This window comes from Aphelocoma coerulescens, chromosome 3 (genome assembly GCF_041296385.1).
Source record: "Aphelocoma coerulescens isolate FSJ_1873_10779 chromosome 3, UR_Acoe_1.0, whole genome shotgun sequence".
In the NCBI taxonomy this organism is placed as follows: domain Eukaryota; kingdom Metazoa; phylum Chordata; class Aves; order Passeriformes; family Corvidae; genus Aphelocoma; species Aphelocoma coerulescens.
Window position 1 is genome coordinate 38,633,666 of NC_091016.1, and position 18,976 is coordinate 38,652,641.

At 41.5% G+C, this 18,976-nt stretch overlaps 1 protein-coding gene across 1 annotated transcript in view; it reads right to left on the minus strand.

Annotated features, from left to right (window-relative positions):
* GLP1R (glucagon like peptide 1 receptor) overlaps positions 1-18,976 on the minus strand; it is an 82,589-nt gene that overhangs the window by 44,103 nt on the left and 19,510 nt on the right. Inside the window, exons 2-3 of the mRNA XM_069009826.1 lie at positions 8,704-8,800; positions 7,349-7,459 (exon numbers count right to left, since the gene is read on the minus strand). Coding sequence (XP_068865927.1) covers positions 7,349-7,459; positions 8,704-8,800 — 208 coding nt within the window. The remainder of the gene's footprint in view (positions 1-7,348; positions 7,460-8,703; positions 8,801-18,976) is intronic.

The following is an 18,976-nucleotide window of genomic DNA, read 5'->3' on the forward strand; positions in this document are numbered from 1 at the left end:
AACCTTAACTCTTCCTAGAAGGTCTCAGGTGACCAGATCTATACTGGACATATGAACATCATGCTCCCATCACACATATGTGCATTTCAGTGTCGGGCCATATGCAAAGTTTCCTGTTCTATAACACACCTGATGTATTTCAGTTGCAGCAGAAGAGGAAGCAGAGCAAAGAGCTTTTCACTGTCCCTACAGAAAGTCACACCTCAGCCCAGCTGGAAGGTCATAAACCACTGCGCTATTATATGTACCTCAATCTGAAGTTAACCAGCAGCTCATTTAAACAGATGTTCCTTTTGTTTAAGCAAAATTGATAAAACTGAGAATGGCATTGCCACATGGCCCCAAATAAATGCATGTTAACATCTATCTGTTAATGATCTTAAAAATTATTTTGGCCAAGAGTCCCTATATCTACCCTTGAGATGAGCAACATATGTTTGAGAGTTCTCTGGTACATTACCAGATGGAGACTGACGAACAGAGGCAGAGGTGAACTTGAGAGACTAAGATTTTTTTTTATTGTTACTTTAAGCAAACTGAAATTGCCAATTAGCTTGAGACAGCTTTTGGTGCAAGGAAGTATAAATTCTGAATTGCTTACAGGTTAGCAAATGCAAAGAAACATATTTTGCACTGAGAAAGGTCACACCCCTTTTCAGCATTATGGAGAGCTTTCTGGAAGCTTGGTTTTATTAAAGCAAAGAAGGGAAGAAATTTAATAAGTGTCTAATAATCTTCAGAGTATCCAATATTTGAAGTGAAATTTATTTTCTTGCACGCAAAAAGACAAGCAGGTACTTTAACTATACACTCACGTAGCCATCTGCTGCCTCGGTTTTAAAAGGCTACCTCAAACTGTGAAGCTGGATGATTAAACAAAAAGTGAGAGAGATTAAATCAGACAAGGTTTAACTTGGTCCCTTGGACCAAATGTTCCTGCCGTGCATATAACTTCAAAAACTGTCAGAAGGAAAACTCTCACACAAATGCCTGCTTCCTCAGCCCTAGGGTTTTTCACAGAGCCCTCCAGAAAGCAACATAGTTTCTTTTGGTCTGCTTTGCACAAGCAACACTAGACCTTCACTGCCACAGCACTGCTATCCATAGGAGGTTTCACAAACAAAATCAAACACCTTTTTTTTCCTGTTTCTGTTTTTTGCTGGTACTCTGGTACTATGGCACTCTGGCCCCAAGCTCCCTCCCGCTCTGAGTGTGAACTGTGAGCAAACACAGGCAACTCAGGGAAAGGGAAGAGGACCAGGACACTGGATTTAATCCTGCAGCACAGCAGATCCATGAACAACAGACCTGAATGACTATGTTTGATAGCAAGGGGCTGAGGGGGGTACTAAACCACATTTAAGAGAAGATTAGCTGCAGAAGCTTTTCCAATGGTCCAGCTACCTCAGCAGCAATGACACAAAATCCTGCTGAGGCAGAAGTCTACATATGATTCTCACCTGGGTCACGGTATGGCAGGCCACAGACCCAAAGCACTCATGGCAGGCAACACCTTGACAAACAACCAGGTTCTGTTTCCTTTCTCAGCCCTTCTCCTTGGTGGGCACAACAATGACAGACAGACTTAGCCTGGGAACAGATGGATTCATTTCAACACTTTTGGTTCTCCTGCTTGTGTAGCAGAGAATAAAATCTACAATATTTCTGTACATGATACCCTTACTGTTGTGTAAGTATAATTACAGCTTTTGGGAAAAGAAAGACACCACACAAGAAGGAAGGTATTAGTTCATGATTTAAACAGCAGCCAGGACTAACTTAGACACTAATGCTGGGTGAGGACTGTGCAGACAATTTCCATGATCTCTGCTGCACCACAATAAGGTTTGCCTGTATCTCATAACCCTAGGGAAATTGCTTTAAAGAAGCATAAAATTCTCATGGTCAAACTGCTAACCTCTGGTACTTGGCAGTTCCAAGGTAATGCCCCACTTCCACCCCAAGCCTCGTGCAGAGTCCACACCTACCTAAAGACATATCAGAAAAAGAAGTTCCACCACCAGAGAGAAAATGGAGAGTGCTGGAAAGAGGGACTCAAATGTAGGTTACAGCAGGGGGAAATGAGAAAGATCTGACCTGGATGTATCCTTGCAACTGAAGGTACTCTGGAGCAGCAACCCAGTCTGATTCTGCACTTCCACACCCCATGCGAAGTGAAGCTCATACAATCTCTGTGACTGGGCAAAATTATTGTGTAAAGGACTGTTGTGGTGCCAGATATTGCCACGATTTAATCAGACTGACCCCATCTCTAGTAGCCAGAGGCAGCCACAAGGTTATTATCAGAGGTCATCTGGTATTACTGCTGGGTTATTCTGCCACCAGAGAGACTTTCAGGTCTCTCACGTCACAGGCTGGAAACCAGTGTTGTTTCCAGGGGTCCCCAGGCTGTACTTTGCCTGATGATCTGGGAGAACAAAGGAGCAGGTGTCACCACTGCAACACATAACATCATAAAGAGAGGATAATACAGATAATAAAGTGAATTACGGGAGACAAGTGATTAAACCAAAAGTGAATGACAACGGAAGTTATTAGGTAAATAAAGAAAACTATTTCAAACTAGGAGAAAGGTAGATTTAGAGAGCATAGGGAACTACAAAGCACTGAGGCCTCATGGACAACATCAATTAAGGCATACAAGACATCTGGCCCTTTACCTGGCACAAGAAACATTACAATTTAATGAGACCTTGGTAGTGCAGAAGTCTTCCAAAGACTCATGTATGGTTGTACTGGAAGGCTTCATGGTAGTACAGACAAATCATCAGGTCTTATGCCTCCCTCCAGGACTGAAAATAATCCAAGGCACTCCTGGGGTACAGCTTCTGGCTTAGTTTCCTCCAAAGAAACAGACACCAAAGCTGCTCAAACGAAATCAGTCACGGCAAGCAGCACAATCAGGGATTGCTTCAAAATTCACTACCATGCCATAGCAAGATACCAGCACAGATACAGACTGGCATCAAACTAATTCAGATGTCAGACCCCTCCAAATTAGAGACAGGTCCTAAGCTGAAACAAAAGCATTCAAAGATTTCAGATTTTGAATGGAGATCTGAGCAACAGCCACATCTGTGTTGATGCAAGTCTGCAGCCAGCCCTGGTGCAGCCCAGTGCATACAGGAGCAACTGATGTGGCTACTGCTCACATAACTCCTGTCTGAAACTGGTACCTCTGGAAGGTTTTTTAATTAAAAAGGATTTAGTGCTATTAAACAATAAAATATCAGAACCCCAGAGGAGGCATAATTGCAAGATGAATTGTGCAGCTCCACAGTTTCCAAATCCACATGGTGTTACTGGCAGCTGGCCTTCAATTAGAAGAAGGTAACAAGAAAAAGCACACAGCCAGTGACAGTGAGGCAAAGTGCCCGTTGTCCCTTAAAGGAGCCCCTACTGCTCCCCTCAGAGCTTCTGCACTGGCTGGGCTTGGAGACAGCCCTAGAACTTACCATAACCTCTCTGACTACAACGTGGAAAGCAAGGTGTGCAAAGCTCACCTGGTGTAACGTCAATGCTATCATATACTGAGTGGGCTTCGCATACAGGAGCAAAAGCTCCAACTCTGTCAGCCAGAAGTATATAAAATTTGCCTTCAACAAGCTCTGGCTGTGGTCCAAGATCTGTACTGGCAACTGTGCAGAACAAATTCATTTAACAATAACCTCCCTCCCGCTACTTCAGCATCTCCCCACAAAGACCTGCCCACAGTGGGAGCTACATAAGAACAAATAAAAGCCAAACAGAGGTAGAGTGAAATAGCTCATACAGATCTGAAAAACTTCTATAGTTTGTTCTTTCAAAGATGTATAAGCAGGCCAAAAAAGCTTTGCTTTGTGTTTTTTTTTTTTTTGGGGGGGGGGGGTGGGGGGTAAGGAAGCATGGCATGTAAAAGTCAAGCATGTGCTTGTTTTGATAGTCCAGATATTTCACTTAGTATTTTCAAAGCAATTCAAAATAACACTTGAAAAACAGGAAATCTACATAAAGAGAAAATTTCCCTACAGAGCCCTGAACAGAATACTTTGTTTGACCAAAATTAGACTCCCTTCCACGTTCCATTTGCCCCAATGATCCTGTTTCTTGCTGTCAAGAAGCAAGAAAGAGCTCCCTCACTACATGCACAAAGCTATTTTATATGGCACCGAAGGGACACAGATGACATTATGAACTCCTGCCATGCAGTTACAGCCCAGCAGTGTCTGGGCTCCTCATTTGCTAGGATACCAACCCCTGCACTGTGCTGTGGATGCATTTGCCACCTATTTCTCATTCATTGACAATGACTTAACCTGCACTGAAGCAGAGGCTACTTTAAACTTCAGCTGCTTTGGCTTTAAGTGGGATACCGATTACTCAGATAGCCATAATAATCTTATTTCATAATTTTCTGTTAAGAAAATAATATAATGACCAGTATACTTGAAGCAGATGAATACTAACAGCTGCAATCATATCAATCAGGAAACTGATCTACATGAAAGAAGAAAAAAAAAAAAAGAAAGACTCAGAGGAATGAGGAGAAACCCCCACATTTCAGTTGGGTGTAATTCCCAATCTACTTTGCTGCGCAACTACAGATGAAAAAAAGACTGCAGTGCAGTGCCACTGTGAAGAAAGATAAGATAACCCAATCTTCAGGGCACATCTCAAAAGAGCACTCAAAAATGAATACAACTATTTCAGTGCAACCTATTATAAAAGAATTCCTGTGACAATTCAGGTTTAATTTACTTGCCTGTCACACAAAAAAAGTCTGTAGCAGTACAGGCATACCTGGTTTCCACATAAAATCCTGGTCTAATGTTGTGATCTTTCTTCTATTCAATTACCATGAACATATTTCCAGCCCTCAAAGTCCATCCTTGCAGATAGCATGCCAATACAGACTCTTGCAAGGATGCTGACACACCTGCTAGGTAACACAACAAAAAGAAGTCTCAGCCTCAGCATTTCTAAAGAAATCTGACACGAGTGGGACAGTATTGATTGTCTCTGCTGTACTTTATAGGCTACCTTTGCAAGCAGCATTTTCAAAAAGGGATGAAGATGATGTTGCAATCACAAGGGATGTGATCCTGTAAGAAAAAAAATCTTGCAAATGCACCTATTCCTTAGCACCAAAGACTGGTAGGCCCATCCTCTGTGGATGTGTCTTGTGAAAGGCTGCTCTTGAGTCTCTGTACGCACACGAGTCTGAATAGGCATACAGCACTGAACACCAGATTAACTCTCAAGTTTCTCAATGAACAGATTCCTATCTCCCTGCAGTAGCTCGTGTAACCTGAGATAAATGAGCAAAGACCCAGAGAAAGCACTATTGCTGAACCGTGCCCACACTGCAGACAGGGATTCAGAAGCTGCCACACTGAATGAGCAAGAAGGAAGTCACACCTCAGTGAGCAGCTCTGTGGCATCACGTAGGGACAAGAACTGACTGACACCATGTGCAGTTAGACTAGTGGCACAGCACATACCTGCTGAGCATGTAAAAAGTTCTTCATACCATTTTCAGCCTGCCACTCTGCTAGGCAACCTGCTGGGCCACATCTGCTGCTGAGATCTGCAGAAGGGCAGGCTCAAGACTGACAGCCACTAGGACAAGAGTGGTACACAAACAGTAAAAGCTATTAAAGCATAGTTTGCAAAACCTGTAATTCCCCAAGGAAAGCTCCAGCTTTCCAAACATTTGCCATGCAAATTCTCCTCCCCATCTCATATTCTGACTGACAGCAACAGAAAATTGTAATACCTGACAATAATTGATTATCAAAACTTATCATCCTATAAAAAATTGACAGAAACAGAGAATCACAAAACAGTCAACATTGGAATGAGACTCTGGATATTTCCTAATATGAGGAACTAGGGCAAGTTGTTCATGTCTAGTCAGGCTGTGACCATCTTCTTCAAGGACAGAAACTCCAAAACCTCTCTGGGTCACCTGTCCTAGGTATTTGACCAACCTCACAGTAAAATAATTATGTTTAAAGGAAACTTTATGTATTTCAATATGTGAACATACACATTGATAAGATTTCCCCTGAGGCCTTCTCTTCTCCAGGCTGAAGAATACCAGCTTTCTCAGTCTCACCTCATAAGAGGGACACTCACATCCCTCAATAAACTTCAAGGTCATTTGCTGGACTCGTTGAAGTAAGTCCATGTCTCTCTCATACTGGGGAGCCCAGAACTGGACAAAGCACTCCACATGAGTCACACCCCCTAGAGTAGGGGGGAAGGATCATCCTTTTGAGCTGCCAGTGATGCTTTTCCTAATACAACCCAGGAAGCCATCAGTGTCCTTTGCCTCAAGGGCTTCAGGCAGGGCTTGGAGTGAGTGCTTTGACACTGGGCAAGCGCTGTTGTGAATAAAGTCACCTCCAACCCAGTCAGACTCAGTTTCATCTCCACCCCTTATTTCATGCTATGTGTATTATGCCCAGGTTCCACATTACGCAATACATTTAAGTAATCTTTGCTTGTCCCATCCCTTTTCTTTGTCATTCCTGATATCCCCTCATACCAACACTTACAACATGTTCTCCATACTTACACCATACACTTTGCACCCATCAATCAGAATTATATATTATCATTAACTAATATCCTCTGCCCTTTTACAGAGGCCAAAGCCAATTCTCCACACCACGGTAGCTGGCTAATAAACTCTTTCATTTAGACCTCAAAGCATAGAAAGGTCTTCACAAAGAACAAGCTGTACAAGTCACTGGTTTGAAAGGCAGAATGCTAGACAAAGTGATCTAATACACCTTGCCTTCAAGTGTACATGCACTTAAGGGTGTAAAATCTAAAGGTGACATTCAGTCCTTCACAGAAGAAGTCTTTACAACCAATGACAATGCCTTCATCTCACAGCATTCTGAGAAATAAATTTATCCCAGGAAGCAGCACAAAACACTTTCACTTTAGACTTTTTTGTCTCTATCTTCTACAGGATGACGTACCAGTTATCTTTGTTACTTTTATCTCAGTTTTCCAACTAAGCCATTATCATTGTTAGATAGCCTTCAGCAAGCACACAGAGCTAAGTTATTAATAGTCACCACTATCCAAGCAGCAAAACCAGATGAGAGCAAAAACCATCCAAACTAAATGCAACCTTTAAGAAGTCTGTTCTCTCATTTTCATCTTCTCCTGCTAAACAGAGATAAAGAATGTATCATACTAATATCCATCCCTACTTTTATGTTACACAGCACTGACTGCACTCACAGCCATTTAAGCCAATCTCGTCCTTGCTAAGACCATGCAAGGAAAATAGGATTGGTTTAAAGCTGTGCCTATAAGGAAAGACTCTTACCTGCATTAGCCCAGGGAAGATACCAGGGGCAGCTGACATTCACATAGGTGCCAGGCAGTCCGTCTGGCCAGCAGGCATAATCATCAAACGTTCTGTTGCAGAACTTGCCTTCTGCAGAGAGAGGGAAGGGAGGGTCATGCCACTGCCTCGTACTAATACAGCAAGAAGGAAAAGACTGAAGAGCAGAATGTAAGAGGAAATACAGACACAAGCATTTAAGCTCTGATGTGGAATTATATGACATTTATTTATCCAAAAGAGATAATCTTCACACAGGAAACTGTTGTTTCAGGGAGGAAGTAAGGAACAGATTAGGATCTTACACTGAATCGACAAGAAAGTAATGGATTGGTATTAATTTACCTATCTTTTCTTTTTTACACCCTTCCTTGTCCCAGTTTAATTTAAAATCATTTTTGCTATGAACACTAAAGATAGTAATTCTTCAGAATGGTTCAAAGTCATGCAGTTGGAAAGTCTACTATAATATATAGGTCCACCAATGAAATACCCACACACAACCATAACTTTGCATTACAGCTTAATCAACATGAGAATACTTCAACTTTAGTTTCATTAAACTGTCATTCTTAGAGGGCAGCACTCAACTGCTCAATAGAATAATGCAGCAGAGGGAGATGAATGTGTCCGTGCCACTGTCATCAGCTACTGCTCTCACTCTGACATAATAATGTAGTTAAGACATGGAATATTAACAGTTTTGAAATAATTCTTCACAGGCACAACCTTAGACCCATCTTCAGTGTGTCACAAAAGCACTGAAGCAGAGGAGAGGCTGCATGGTATCCAGTTGTGAGCATCACTGACAAATCACCATTTGTCCTCTAAACACCATGATGCTGGCACATCACAGATGCTCTCAGCACGTTACAGCAGCTCAAACGCTAAGACGAGCTACATTCCCTTTCTGCTTAAGTCACATGCTCTTTTTCCAAAGCCATTTCAGTACTTTACAATGCTGAAAATAATTTATACCAACTTTACAACCCACAAACTCCTAGTTCAATGTGAACAGCATGGTCCCAGATTTCCTAACACCTTGACCCCTAAACAAGTTTCAGGTCTATTACATTAGTGGCTGTTTGATATGGTACAGCTACCACTTGCCACTCTGTAACACTCTAGACCTAAGGACAAACATCTTTACAATGAAATTGCTCCATAAAATGCTTCCTCTAGCAGAGGGAAGAGTCCCACAGAGAGCAGGCAGGAGCAAATGGGATAAAGAAGCAATGGACCAGAAAGAAGTATTTTCAAGTTCATAATCACTCCCTTGCTACTTTTATCACGCATTTTAAAAATTAATACATCCTATCCCTACCAAACCAGCTTACCTGCCACAATGGGGGGTGTCTCATACAAGTATTTCTGGCACTGAAGCTGATACTCCTTCCATTTTTGCACAACCTCAGAGAGGGACCCATCTGAACTCTGAAAGAGAAATCACAAGTCTCAGACCTTTCAGGGATTTAAACTGTAGCGTTTTTCATGCAGAATGAGTAGGTGAGTGTGAAAATTACTACAAAAAGCCAGAACAGCACTGCTTATCACAAAGGGTACAAGATGATGCTATGTACTGGCCTAATTTCAACCAAAAAAATCCCCTTCTATTTGCACCATGAGGAAACAAAAACCCCACAAACTATACTGTGTCCTCACTGAAACCCAAACTGAGCCAGCCTTGCTCTCTTTAACATGCCCCAGTTGTGTGATTTATTATCTCATGAAAAGACAGGGACAGCAGTAAGTCCTTTATTAGTAGAGGTTTTCTTTCCAACAGCAGTATTTCTGCTTTCCCATAAATGAAAACAAGGTAATTCACTGTATTCAGCGGATATTGCCCAAGCATTCTTCCAAAATGTGGATGAAAGCTTTTCCATTTTATTTTTTCTTTGATGCTTTTCCCTGCATCCTGCATATTTTTCCCGAAACTGCAGAAAGATGTGGAACCTCCTTTTTGCACGTTTTGACAGGCTGCAGGTTCCACCATCAGCTACCCCAAGTAGTGAGGGGGCAGTGGAAAAGTATGTACAAACTTCATCTGAGGACAAAGGAAATTACCTGTTATTAGAATGAGCAGCTAACTCAGGGCTGGCTGCTCACTCAACCCTAGCAGATGTTCTACCTGGCTCACAGAGATCCAGCTTTACTCACTGCATTTGAGTAGAGACATTACTCCTTCTCCCCCCTCTTTGTATTTGTATACACCAAGTTTAAACATCTGGATTAGGAGGCTGTAAGTCATCAACAATGCAGGTAACTCAGCCTTCTTTTTCCAGAGAAAGGCCCATGGATGTCTCAGACATACAATCAACAGTATGAACCTAATGGTACAACACACTAATGCTACTGAGTGGAAGGAAGTTCATTTAATCCCAGATATCAATCAGTTTATTTAGTGAAGCATGAGAGTAAATAATCCTTCCAGTTTTACCCTCCCAGCTTCAACTGCTAATTTTTGTTTTTCACTTGTGCTTCTAAACCTTTTTCAGATGGTTAGAATAAAACTAGAGTATGGGAAGAATTATTTTAAAATGAAGAAGTAATTTTAAAACTCTACTGCATTTCAAAAAAGTCAAACTGAACCCTGTCCACTACAACCAATATGACTAAAATTTAGACACCAATGCAATCACCTTGGTATAAAAGAGCAGAACAGACCAGACCTCTCAAGCCCTCTTCTTTTATATTCTTCCAATTAAAAACTGTTTGAAAATAAATAAACCAAGCACTATATGCATAAGGCTTCTGCCTGGATTAGCCCACTACATTTAACTACAAATATGGTCTTGAAAAGTACAACATTTAGTAAATACCTGTGTTATGTTTCAAGAGTAAGTATCTATTACTTAACTTGTAGCTAGGGCGGCTTCATGGCCATAATTTTAGAAGAATTTAGTCAGGTCCCCCTGAAGTCAAAACAAGCACAAGCCTGTGGATCTTGGAAACTCTGACCCCTGTTTGCCTGATTTAAATCACCTTATCTATGACAATAAATGCTGCAAAGTCTGTCTATTGTAAAACAAATGGATTCTACTGAATGTATCTATGGAAAAACAAACCCATAGCATAGTGACCTATGCTCAACATACCTGAAGGGGAAAGAAAACATCACCTAAATTAGGTCTACAGGTGTGTGTAGAGAAACAGACCATCAGTAACTAAAACTAAAATGCCATTTACATATCCATGTAGGCTGAGTAAGGATAGATGACCTGAATACAGGGAGAGAAACAGTTTTCAAACTTAAGTTTCTCTCAGGCCATCTTTGCAAAGTGACTTTTAGGTTATATGTCTTTTAGAATCAGAGAATCACTTAAAGGTCTTCATTTTACAAGGGTGGTAAATTGAAGTTACACAAGACTGTTTCACTATCCTCTCATCACCAGGTTAACAGTCTAATAAAGGAATTAAAAGGAACATTTCCAGGATGAACTCTTAAATTACAATTCAGTATAATTTCAGAAGTGACTAAACATCATGCATCTTCCCAAAAAGTAACTATTGATCAAGCATGTGGATGACTACATCAAGTTAATCCAAATTCAGCTTTTAAAATCATCACAAGATACAGATGCATACAGTTTCACTTAGAAACAAGACTCTACCTATTAAAGTATCTTGAGAATATCCTAAAACAGCTTGCACTAAGAAAATTAGCTCTTTTGGAGTCAGGAAGCTTTAAAGTAATTTTTCTAAAACAAGCTTTCATCTATGGCATTCATGAATGCAGGAACAACCAGCTTTAACTACAGCTCAAAAGCAAGCCTCTATTCCATAATTTAATGAAAGTAAAAGCGTTCTACTTATACTGGTTTTTCACAATGTGAGAAGACAACTCTAAGAAAGAGATTAGCAAACTGTAAGAGTGAAATAATTAGACATGCCTTTCTGTGGAGATGACCTATTTGGTAGGCAGTTTTCTATTATCTACAGTGTGTTGCAATAAGACAATCAAATATAAATTCTAAGACTATCTAATTTGTTCTCTCTATGCAACAGTTCACTGTGGTTCAGCTAAATACTGTGGTTTGTTTTAAGACAAATTGACTTAAACCTGATTTTAACATATGCTAATTTCTATTTCTCAGAGATTATGGCCCACATGAACAAGAATCACAAGTTATACAGTGCCACAGATTCACCACGTAAGTAGTTACTCAAATATGAGATACTGTTTTTTCTTGAGAAGTTATTTATTTCCTTCTGCAACAAAGCACTAAATAGAAGTATACAAGGCCAAGGTTCCTGGGTCAGCTCCTAAAATTTGGAGCAAATGGAAAACATATAGCTTCATTAAACTCAGAACTATATTTCATTGTTGAAAGCATCTAGTGGGTTTACTCTGGGGATTTTTCCTTTTATATTCCACAATGGGTGCCAAAATAGCAGTAGTTTTGCTGTGGTGAAAATGTATCACAGCAGCATAGCAGAGGAGAAGATGGAAACACAGTTGACTGGTTAAGGGGAAAAGTCAAAGACATGAATGGATGAAAGATGTTAAGGGGGTCAGTGACAATGCAGCTTAAGGAGCATGAAACAAATGCAGAAAACTTAGGACCATACAATTAAGTACAATTAGTCTCTAGTAAGCACACTCTAAATTAGCATATTTAACAGTCTGAAGACAGAATTCCTTACAAATCCTTAACACCTTCATAGGAAAGCCCCTTTCTACAGCCATCATTTGTCTTCAGAGGCTCTACTGTAAAAGTAAGCATTTTAATCACTTTTCAACATCTTTGAAACTATTCCTGCTGAAACGAAAACCAGCATCCACACAGATACAAGGTGATCAATGCCACAAAAGCAATATTCTAATACAGTGAAATCTGAGCACACAGGGTCTAAAGCCTCCAGGCAAAATGTACCCTGAAATGGCATTAAAGTGGAAGGGAGAGTTCTCAGAGCTTCAGAGGCAACTGGTGACTCCTAGGATTATCTTCTCTCTTCTCCCACCACCACATATAAGGTCTCACATGCAATAGAGTGAGAAATTCCTCCTTCTATTTGTATTTCTTTTGCCTTTGCTTGTCTATTTTTAAACAGGAACACATACGTTACAACTTTTTCATGTTTTTAATATTTCAGGATAACAAGCAAGACTTTGCCTTGCTGCTAAAGGCTCACATGTAATGTTACAATCACTGGGACCTCCAAATTGCTAATCTTAATCTTCAAAAGCAAAAGATAAGCAACCTGGCATTGAGCAACAGTTTGGCATGGCCTTGGTATTCTTCCCTTGGGTAGTAATGCTGGCATCTCTACCTTGTGAGAGGAGGATTCAGATTATATTTACTGCCTTTTAGCTCAGAAGGGCACTAGTGAGTTACTTTTAAACTTCACTGCCTTTTTTGAAAAGCCCAAAGCAACACATTATTTCAAGGCTATTCTGCTCAGGAGCAGCACAGCAACTAAGTCCAAGACAGGTGAAGATTACACACTACCAGCCTTATGCTCCTTCTGACTCATAACATTCTTTCACATATAATACACATCTTATTAAATCATCCTTTATGTAACATAAGCTACAGGTCTGCATCACTACATCAGTGCAGCTTGCCCAGCTGGTGATGCTGTGCCTGCTGCACCCCAGGACATGCTTGGCCCTCCTGGCTGCCAGGGCACTGCAGACTCATGTCCAACTTTCAGTCAACCAGAACCTGTGGCACTGCTTTCCTCAGTCTGTCCCTACATCCAGGGTTGGCCCACTTTAGGTGCAGAATTCGGCACTTTCCCTTGTTGAACTTCATATAGTTGGTGATTGCCCAGCCCTCTCATTTGTCAAGGTCTCTGCAGGGCCTCTCTCCAGTCAACAACTCCTCCCAGTTTTGTATCATCTGCAAACTTGCTTAGTATCCCTTTCAGTCCTGTGTCCAAGCTGTTTATGAAGATGCTGAAGAGCAATGGGCCAAGGATGGGGCCCTGTGGAACCCCTCTAGTGACAGGTCCCCAGTCTGATGTCAGCCCATTCCTTGTAATCCTTTGTGCCTGACCTGTGAGCCAGTTGCTCACCCATCACATGATGTGTTTATCCAGCTGTGTGCTCAAACTTTTGTCCAAAACAATCTGTGAGAGATGGGATCAAAAGCTTCACTGAAATCCAAAAGGTTTACATCAAGTTTCACTTGATCGACCAGGTGGGTTACCTGGTCGTAAAAGGAAATCTGATTTACTGGTGCAGCCTCACCTTGAGTACTGTGTGCAGTTTAGGTCACCACGATATAAGAAAGACATTAAACTATTGGAGAGCATCCAAAGAAGGGCTGTGAAGATGGTGAAGGGCCTTGAGGGGAAGCCACGCGAGGAGCAGCTGAGGTCACTTGGTCTGTTCAGCCTGGAGAAGAGGAGACTGAGAGGAGACCCCATTGCTCTTAAAACTTCCTCGTGAGGGGAAGAGGAGGGGCAGGCACTGATCTCTGCTCTGTAGTGACCAGTGACAGGACCCAAGGGAATGGCTGAAGGTGTGTCAGGGGAGGGTTAGGGTGGATATTAGAGAAAGGCTCTTCACTCAGAGGGTGGTTGGGCACTGGAAAAGGCTCCCCAAGGACATGGACACAGCACCAGCCTGACAGAGTTCAGGAAGTGTTCGGGCAATACTCTCGGGCACAAGGTGTCACTCTTGGGATAATGCTGTGCAGGGCCAGGAGTTGGACTCAATGATCCTTGTGGGTCCCTTCCAACTCAGCTTATTCTGTGATTCTGTGAATAAAAGTCAACACAGTGGTCACCTAACATGTTTATTGAATTCATAGCATGGACATAAGCTTGAATTTACAGTTTTGTCCTAAAATCACAGCCCAAATGGCACAGAACACAACACTACCACCCCACAAAGATTTGCTGGAATCCACTATCATCTTGCATTTATTGGGATGTTCAAGAAAGAATGATTTCCAGGTTTCAAGCTTAGATGAATTCATTTGTTTGGGGCTTAAGTATAGCCACCCTCCTGAAAGTGCTTTCCCATGCAGCAAGATGCTTCAGCTTGCCACAAGAGCATTCTGGGAGCAGAAATTTAAAAACAGAGGCTGTAGCATAGCAGAACTCTGCAACAGCACTAACTGTTCACAGAACAAATTTATCTCCCCCTGAAATTTGTCATCACATTTCTCCAATTCTAACTTGAAGTAAATATGAAAGCACATGACTGGAAGGATGCTGTTACTATATACCCCAAGCCCATCAGTCAAGATCAAGACTCAGTTTGTCTGGTATTACGACAAACTTGTCAGAAAGTCCTACAAGGGGTTGCTGCTCCAACCACTTGTTTCTAAGAACAGTTATGTTTCCTTAGCTGTTGTGAAAAATAAAATCCAAACTAAACATTAATCCAAAACACCCAGTACTGAACTTGGTATTAACAGAGTCCTTTGAATCACTGTTCACCCCATGATAAAACAATCCTGTCGAGGATCAGTTCTTCAAGTACAATGCTTCTGGAAGACCAAAAAGACACTCTGGAAGGGTGTTAGTGTGGGAGAAGGCTTTATTGTTCAACCCTCACTCTCCCGAAGAGATGACATTCAACCCAATTTTACAACTATTTAGTTCAACTTCTGTGTAATAAATTAATCTAAATCCACTACATGCAACATCTCACAGTCCAGTTATTCTCCTTTAAGAACTGAAGCTATGCCAAAGGAGGAGAAGGTACATCAAAAAAAATTATGTCTTTACTATAGATAATTCAAAAGTAGTATTATTAAAGGTACCCTTTTACAGAGATCATAAATTAGATCACACTTTAGGAGTGACGTTCCCTAGATTTCTGTATTTATCACATTCTCTTGCCATATTACGTTGCTCAGTATCAAGTTTAATGTAGTCATTTGACATTATGCAACACTAAGTGACCCTCTGAGATAAAGTCATTAGTCTCAATCCCTTCTGTAGGGCTGCTTGACTGATCAGATGATATAGTATTAATTATGCTTCCCGACTCATATTTTACAAGATACGTCGTCAGTGGTTGGATCACTCTGTACAAATTCCTCACCCTTCAGAAAAAAACAAACAGGATCAAAACAACTTATCTTTCAGAGGGAAGCCAGCTTCTAGGAGCTTTTCCTGTAAATACTTCTGTTCCTTAGTTACTAATGACCAATTATTTCAGAAGCTCAAGAGCGCCAGAAAAAGAAACCTTTCAGCATCCTCCCTGCTAGTGAAATGCAACAAATGAGCTTCCTCAAAAGGAGCTACCAAATTCAGGGAGAAACTCCCTGGTGACACCTGCCAGCTGTTCTTGCTCTCAGGCTGCAGCAGCTTAGTACTCACAAGTCCTTCAAGAAAAACAAAAAGGCTCAGGACTTCGATAAAGGCAAATCTTGATAACAGTGTTTCACTGTCTGTCCAAGCATGGAAACCTCTCTGTTCTGTCACTCACTTCAAGTTTTATGACATTAAGCTTTGGAACTCAAAGCTGCAAGAGGAAGCTCGCATCAGACACACACGATCAATGCACAGAAAAGACATTCCTCTCTCTGCCTCTTCAGAGCTGCTCAGCCCAAATTTCTTTTTCTTTTGGTGCTGCTTGTTGCTGTTGTTCTGGTTTTTTTTTAAACCAGTGGCTGAATCTCAGCATTACCCTCTCTCTCTCAGCTGAAAATAACCAGTGCACCACATGGTCCCTCATCCTGGCCTGCCTGCCCTCATTCCTTTTTCTTTTTCCTTTTACACACCTGCACAGCTTCAGAAGAAAGGTTTGGCTGGGCTCAATTCCACAGCAGCCTATAACAGCACCTATAAGCGCATTTATCACCACCAACCTGTTCCCCTCTCCCACCCCCCTCCATTCTTAAGATGTGTTCTTACTAGAGCAAGAAAAAAAGAATAAGCACAGGCATCTCCTAAAGGGCTGGAAATGCAGAATGCTTCTGCACAGAATCTCAGATAAGGCACTTTAAAGAACAAAACCAAAACTGATTTGAGGCGTATTCCTGTTTCTTTGTACTTCTGCACAGGGAGCTCCCAGTTCAGCTGACTGATTGTTCCACAAATCATTCCAAATACATAAACTGTCTGAGCAGGCAGGAGAGTTCAGCCCTAACCACAAGGATTTCCATTCCAGGACCAAACACTCCAGGTCTGTCCTAGGATCTTTCACTTGTGCTTTGAAAATAACCAGTTTTCCCAACCCTGAAATTTTTGTTTTGACAAGGTGCATCTCAATGAGAAAAATATCTCTTGGCCCCTATCATTTTCTGGATCAAGACATTATTTGGCATTCAGAGACACAGATGTCAAAGCAAACTTACAAAGACCTAAATCAACTTACATAGTATACAGTTTCAAAATAAATAAAGTAAAGCATAATATTTCAGCATGCTACAAAATTTACCATAATCTAGAAACATCAATAAATAAAACCAAACTCCCATAGGTCAAGTATGATAGTCTGAAAATGTGGTGCAAACCTGTGTTCAAAGGGTTCAAGTTTCTAATATTTCTGTCTCCAGTGATGGGCAGACCTGGGACAAGAACAGTTACCTGCAGAGTTTTTCTGTCCCATGCAGGACTTTTCCAGCCTGGAAAGATTTTAGTCTTTGGTGACTGTAGGACCCATGAATCCTTATGCTCACCGTTGAAGCAGGTACACATTTAGATTGGCAGCTGCTGTTACCAGAAAATGTTACCTTCATTGCAATGTCCTTCATCCATTCTGGTAAGTGTTCCTGTCAAGGATGTGCTACATGAGCCACTCAAAAATGCCAGAAGAAAACTACTGAGCAACCATGCAGAGGGACAGAAGAAAAATGCAAAATTCAGAAGCAACTATAACTCAGAAATTCTTGGAGAGAACTCAATCCAACAATTTTAGTGGGAGACAGCGTACAGCACTCATGAGAATTACATTATCATACAAGGCGATTTTACTGTGCATTGCAAATCTAGACGTACACTTTCTGAAGTGCTCTTTAGCAGAGGACTTTTATTGATGCAGTCGTACAACAGAGCAAGCACAACATAATAGTTTAAAATGTATTTTTAGACAGATACACAAGGTATAGCTCTGGAAACATTAAGGAATGAACAAAGGCAAAGCTGAAGAACACTGCAGGAGCAGCAGAAGCTACAAAGCTCATGATGAGAACAGCTCTTCATATCTACCCTTACAGATTCAGAAATAAAATTCAGCCTAGGCTACTGGAAGAGGAACTCAGCATTTCATTAAAAATTGTGTAGCAACACAGAATCATAGGATGGTTTGGATTAAAAGACATTTAATTATCATCTAGCTCTAATACCCCTGCTATGGTCAGAGACATCTTTCACATAGATCAGGTTGCTCAGAGCTTGATCTAACCTGGCCTTGAACACTTCCAGGGATGGGACATGCACAACTTCTTTGAGCAATCTGTTCCAGTGGTTCACCACAACAATGCTCATAACAAAGTAATTTTTTCTTTCTATCTAAAATCATTTTACCCTCCTTTAGTTTAAAACCACTACCCCTTGTCCCATGACACTACAAGCCCTGGTAAAAAGTCTCTCTCCATTTTTTTTATAAGCCCCATTTAAGTATTGAAAGGCCACCATAAGGTCTCCTCAGAGCCTTCTCTCCTCTGGGCTGAACTATCTGAGTGCTCTCAGCCTTTCTTTGTAGAAGTCTCAGATCACTTCCACAGCCCTCTTCCAGACCCAGTCTAACAGGTCTATTTCTTTCATTTATTGGGGGACCTCACAGCTGGATACAGCACTCCAGGTGGGATGTCACAGGAACAGCAGAGGGAGAACCCCTTCCCTCACCCTGTTGGCCACAGTTTTGGATGCAGCCCAGGATACAGCTGGGTTTCTGGGCTGTGAGTGCACACTGCCAGCTCATGTCCAGCCTCTCATACATCAGCACCCTCGAGTCCTTACCTGCAAGGCTGCTCTTGATCCATTCTCCACCAAGCCTGTGTGGATACTGACGATTCTCCTGATCCAGGTGCAGTACCTTGCACTTGGCCTTGTTGAACATGGGCCCTGTTCTCAAGCCTGTCAAGGTCCCTCTGGATGGCACCCCTTCCCTCCAGTGAATCCACTGTACCACTCAGCTTAGTGTCACCTGCAAACTTCCCAAGAGTGCACTCAATCCCACTACCACCTATTAATAAAGACATTTAAAAGCACGGGTCCCAGTACAGACACCTGAGGGACATCACAATCATGTACTATCAAAAGGAACAGAGGGAAAATGAGGGATATATATGGTTAAAAAAAGCTGAGGAGGTTTAGGGTGGAATTCAAATGACTGATCATAGGTACCTATAGTTCCCTTCACCATAGATGTGTCCCTCGTGTTGTCTCCTGCCACACCTACAGAGAGGTACAGGCTTCCCCTGTATCCTACATCACATCCATTAGTCCCATACAGGCTCTTGAATACTGCAGAAGTTTTGAGCAGCTCTAGATGCCTACATTTGGGCAACTGACTCATCTCTAAGCTGCTCAAGCAAAACAAAGTAAAGAACATCTGTCAAAACTGGACTTCTGGCCCCTCTTTCAGAGGTTTAAAATACATTTAGTTAAGCTGGTTCTTTAGGACATACTGAACCAAGCACATTTAAAAGGATCTTTATCTTGCGCTTATAACTGATTGGTTTCTCTGTACCAGCCAGTAAT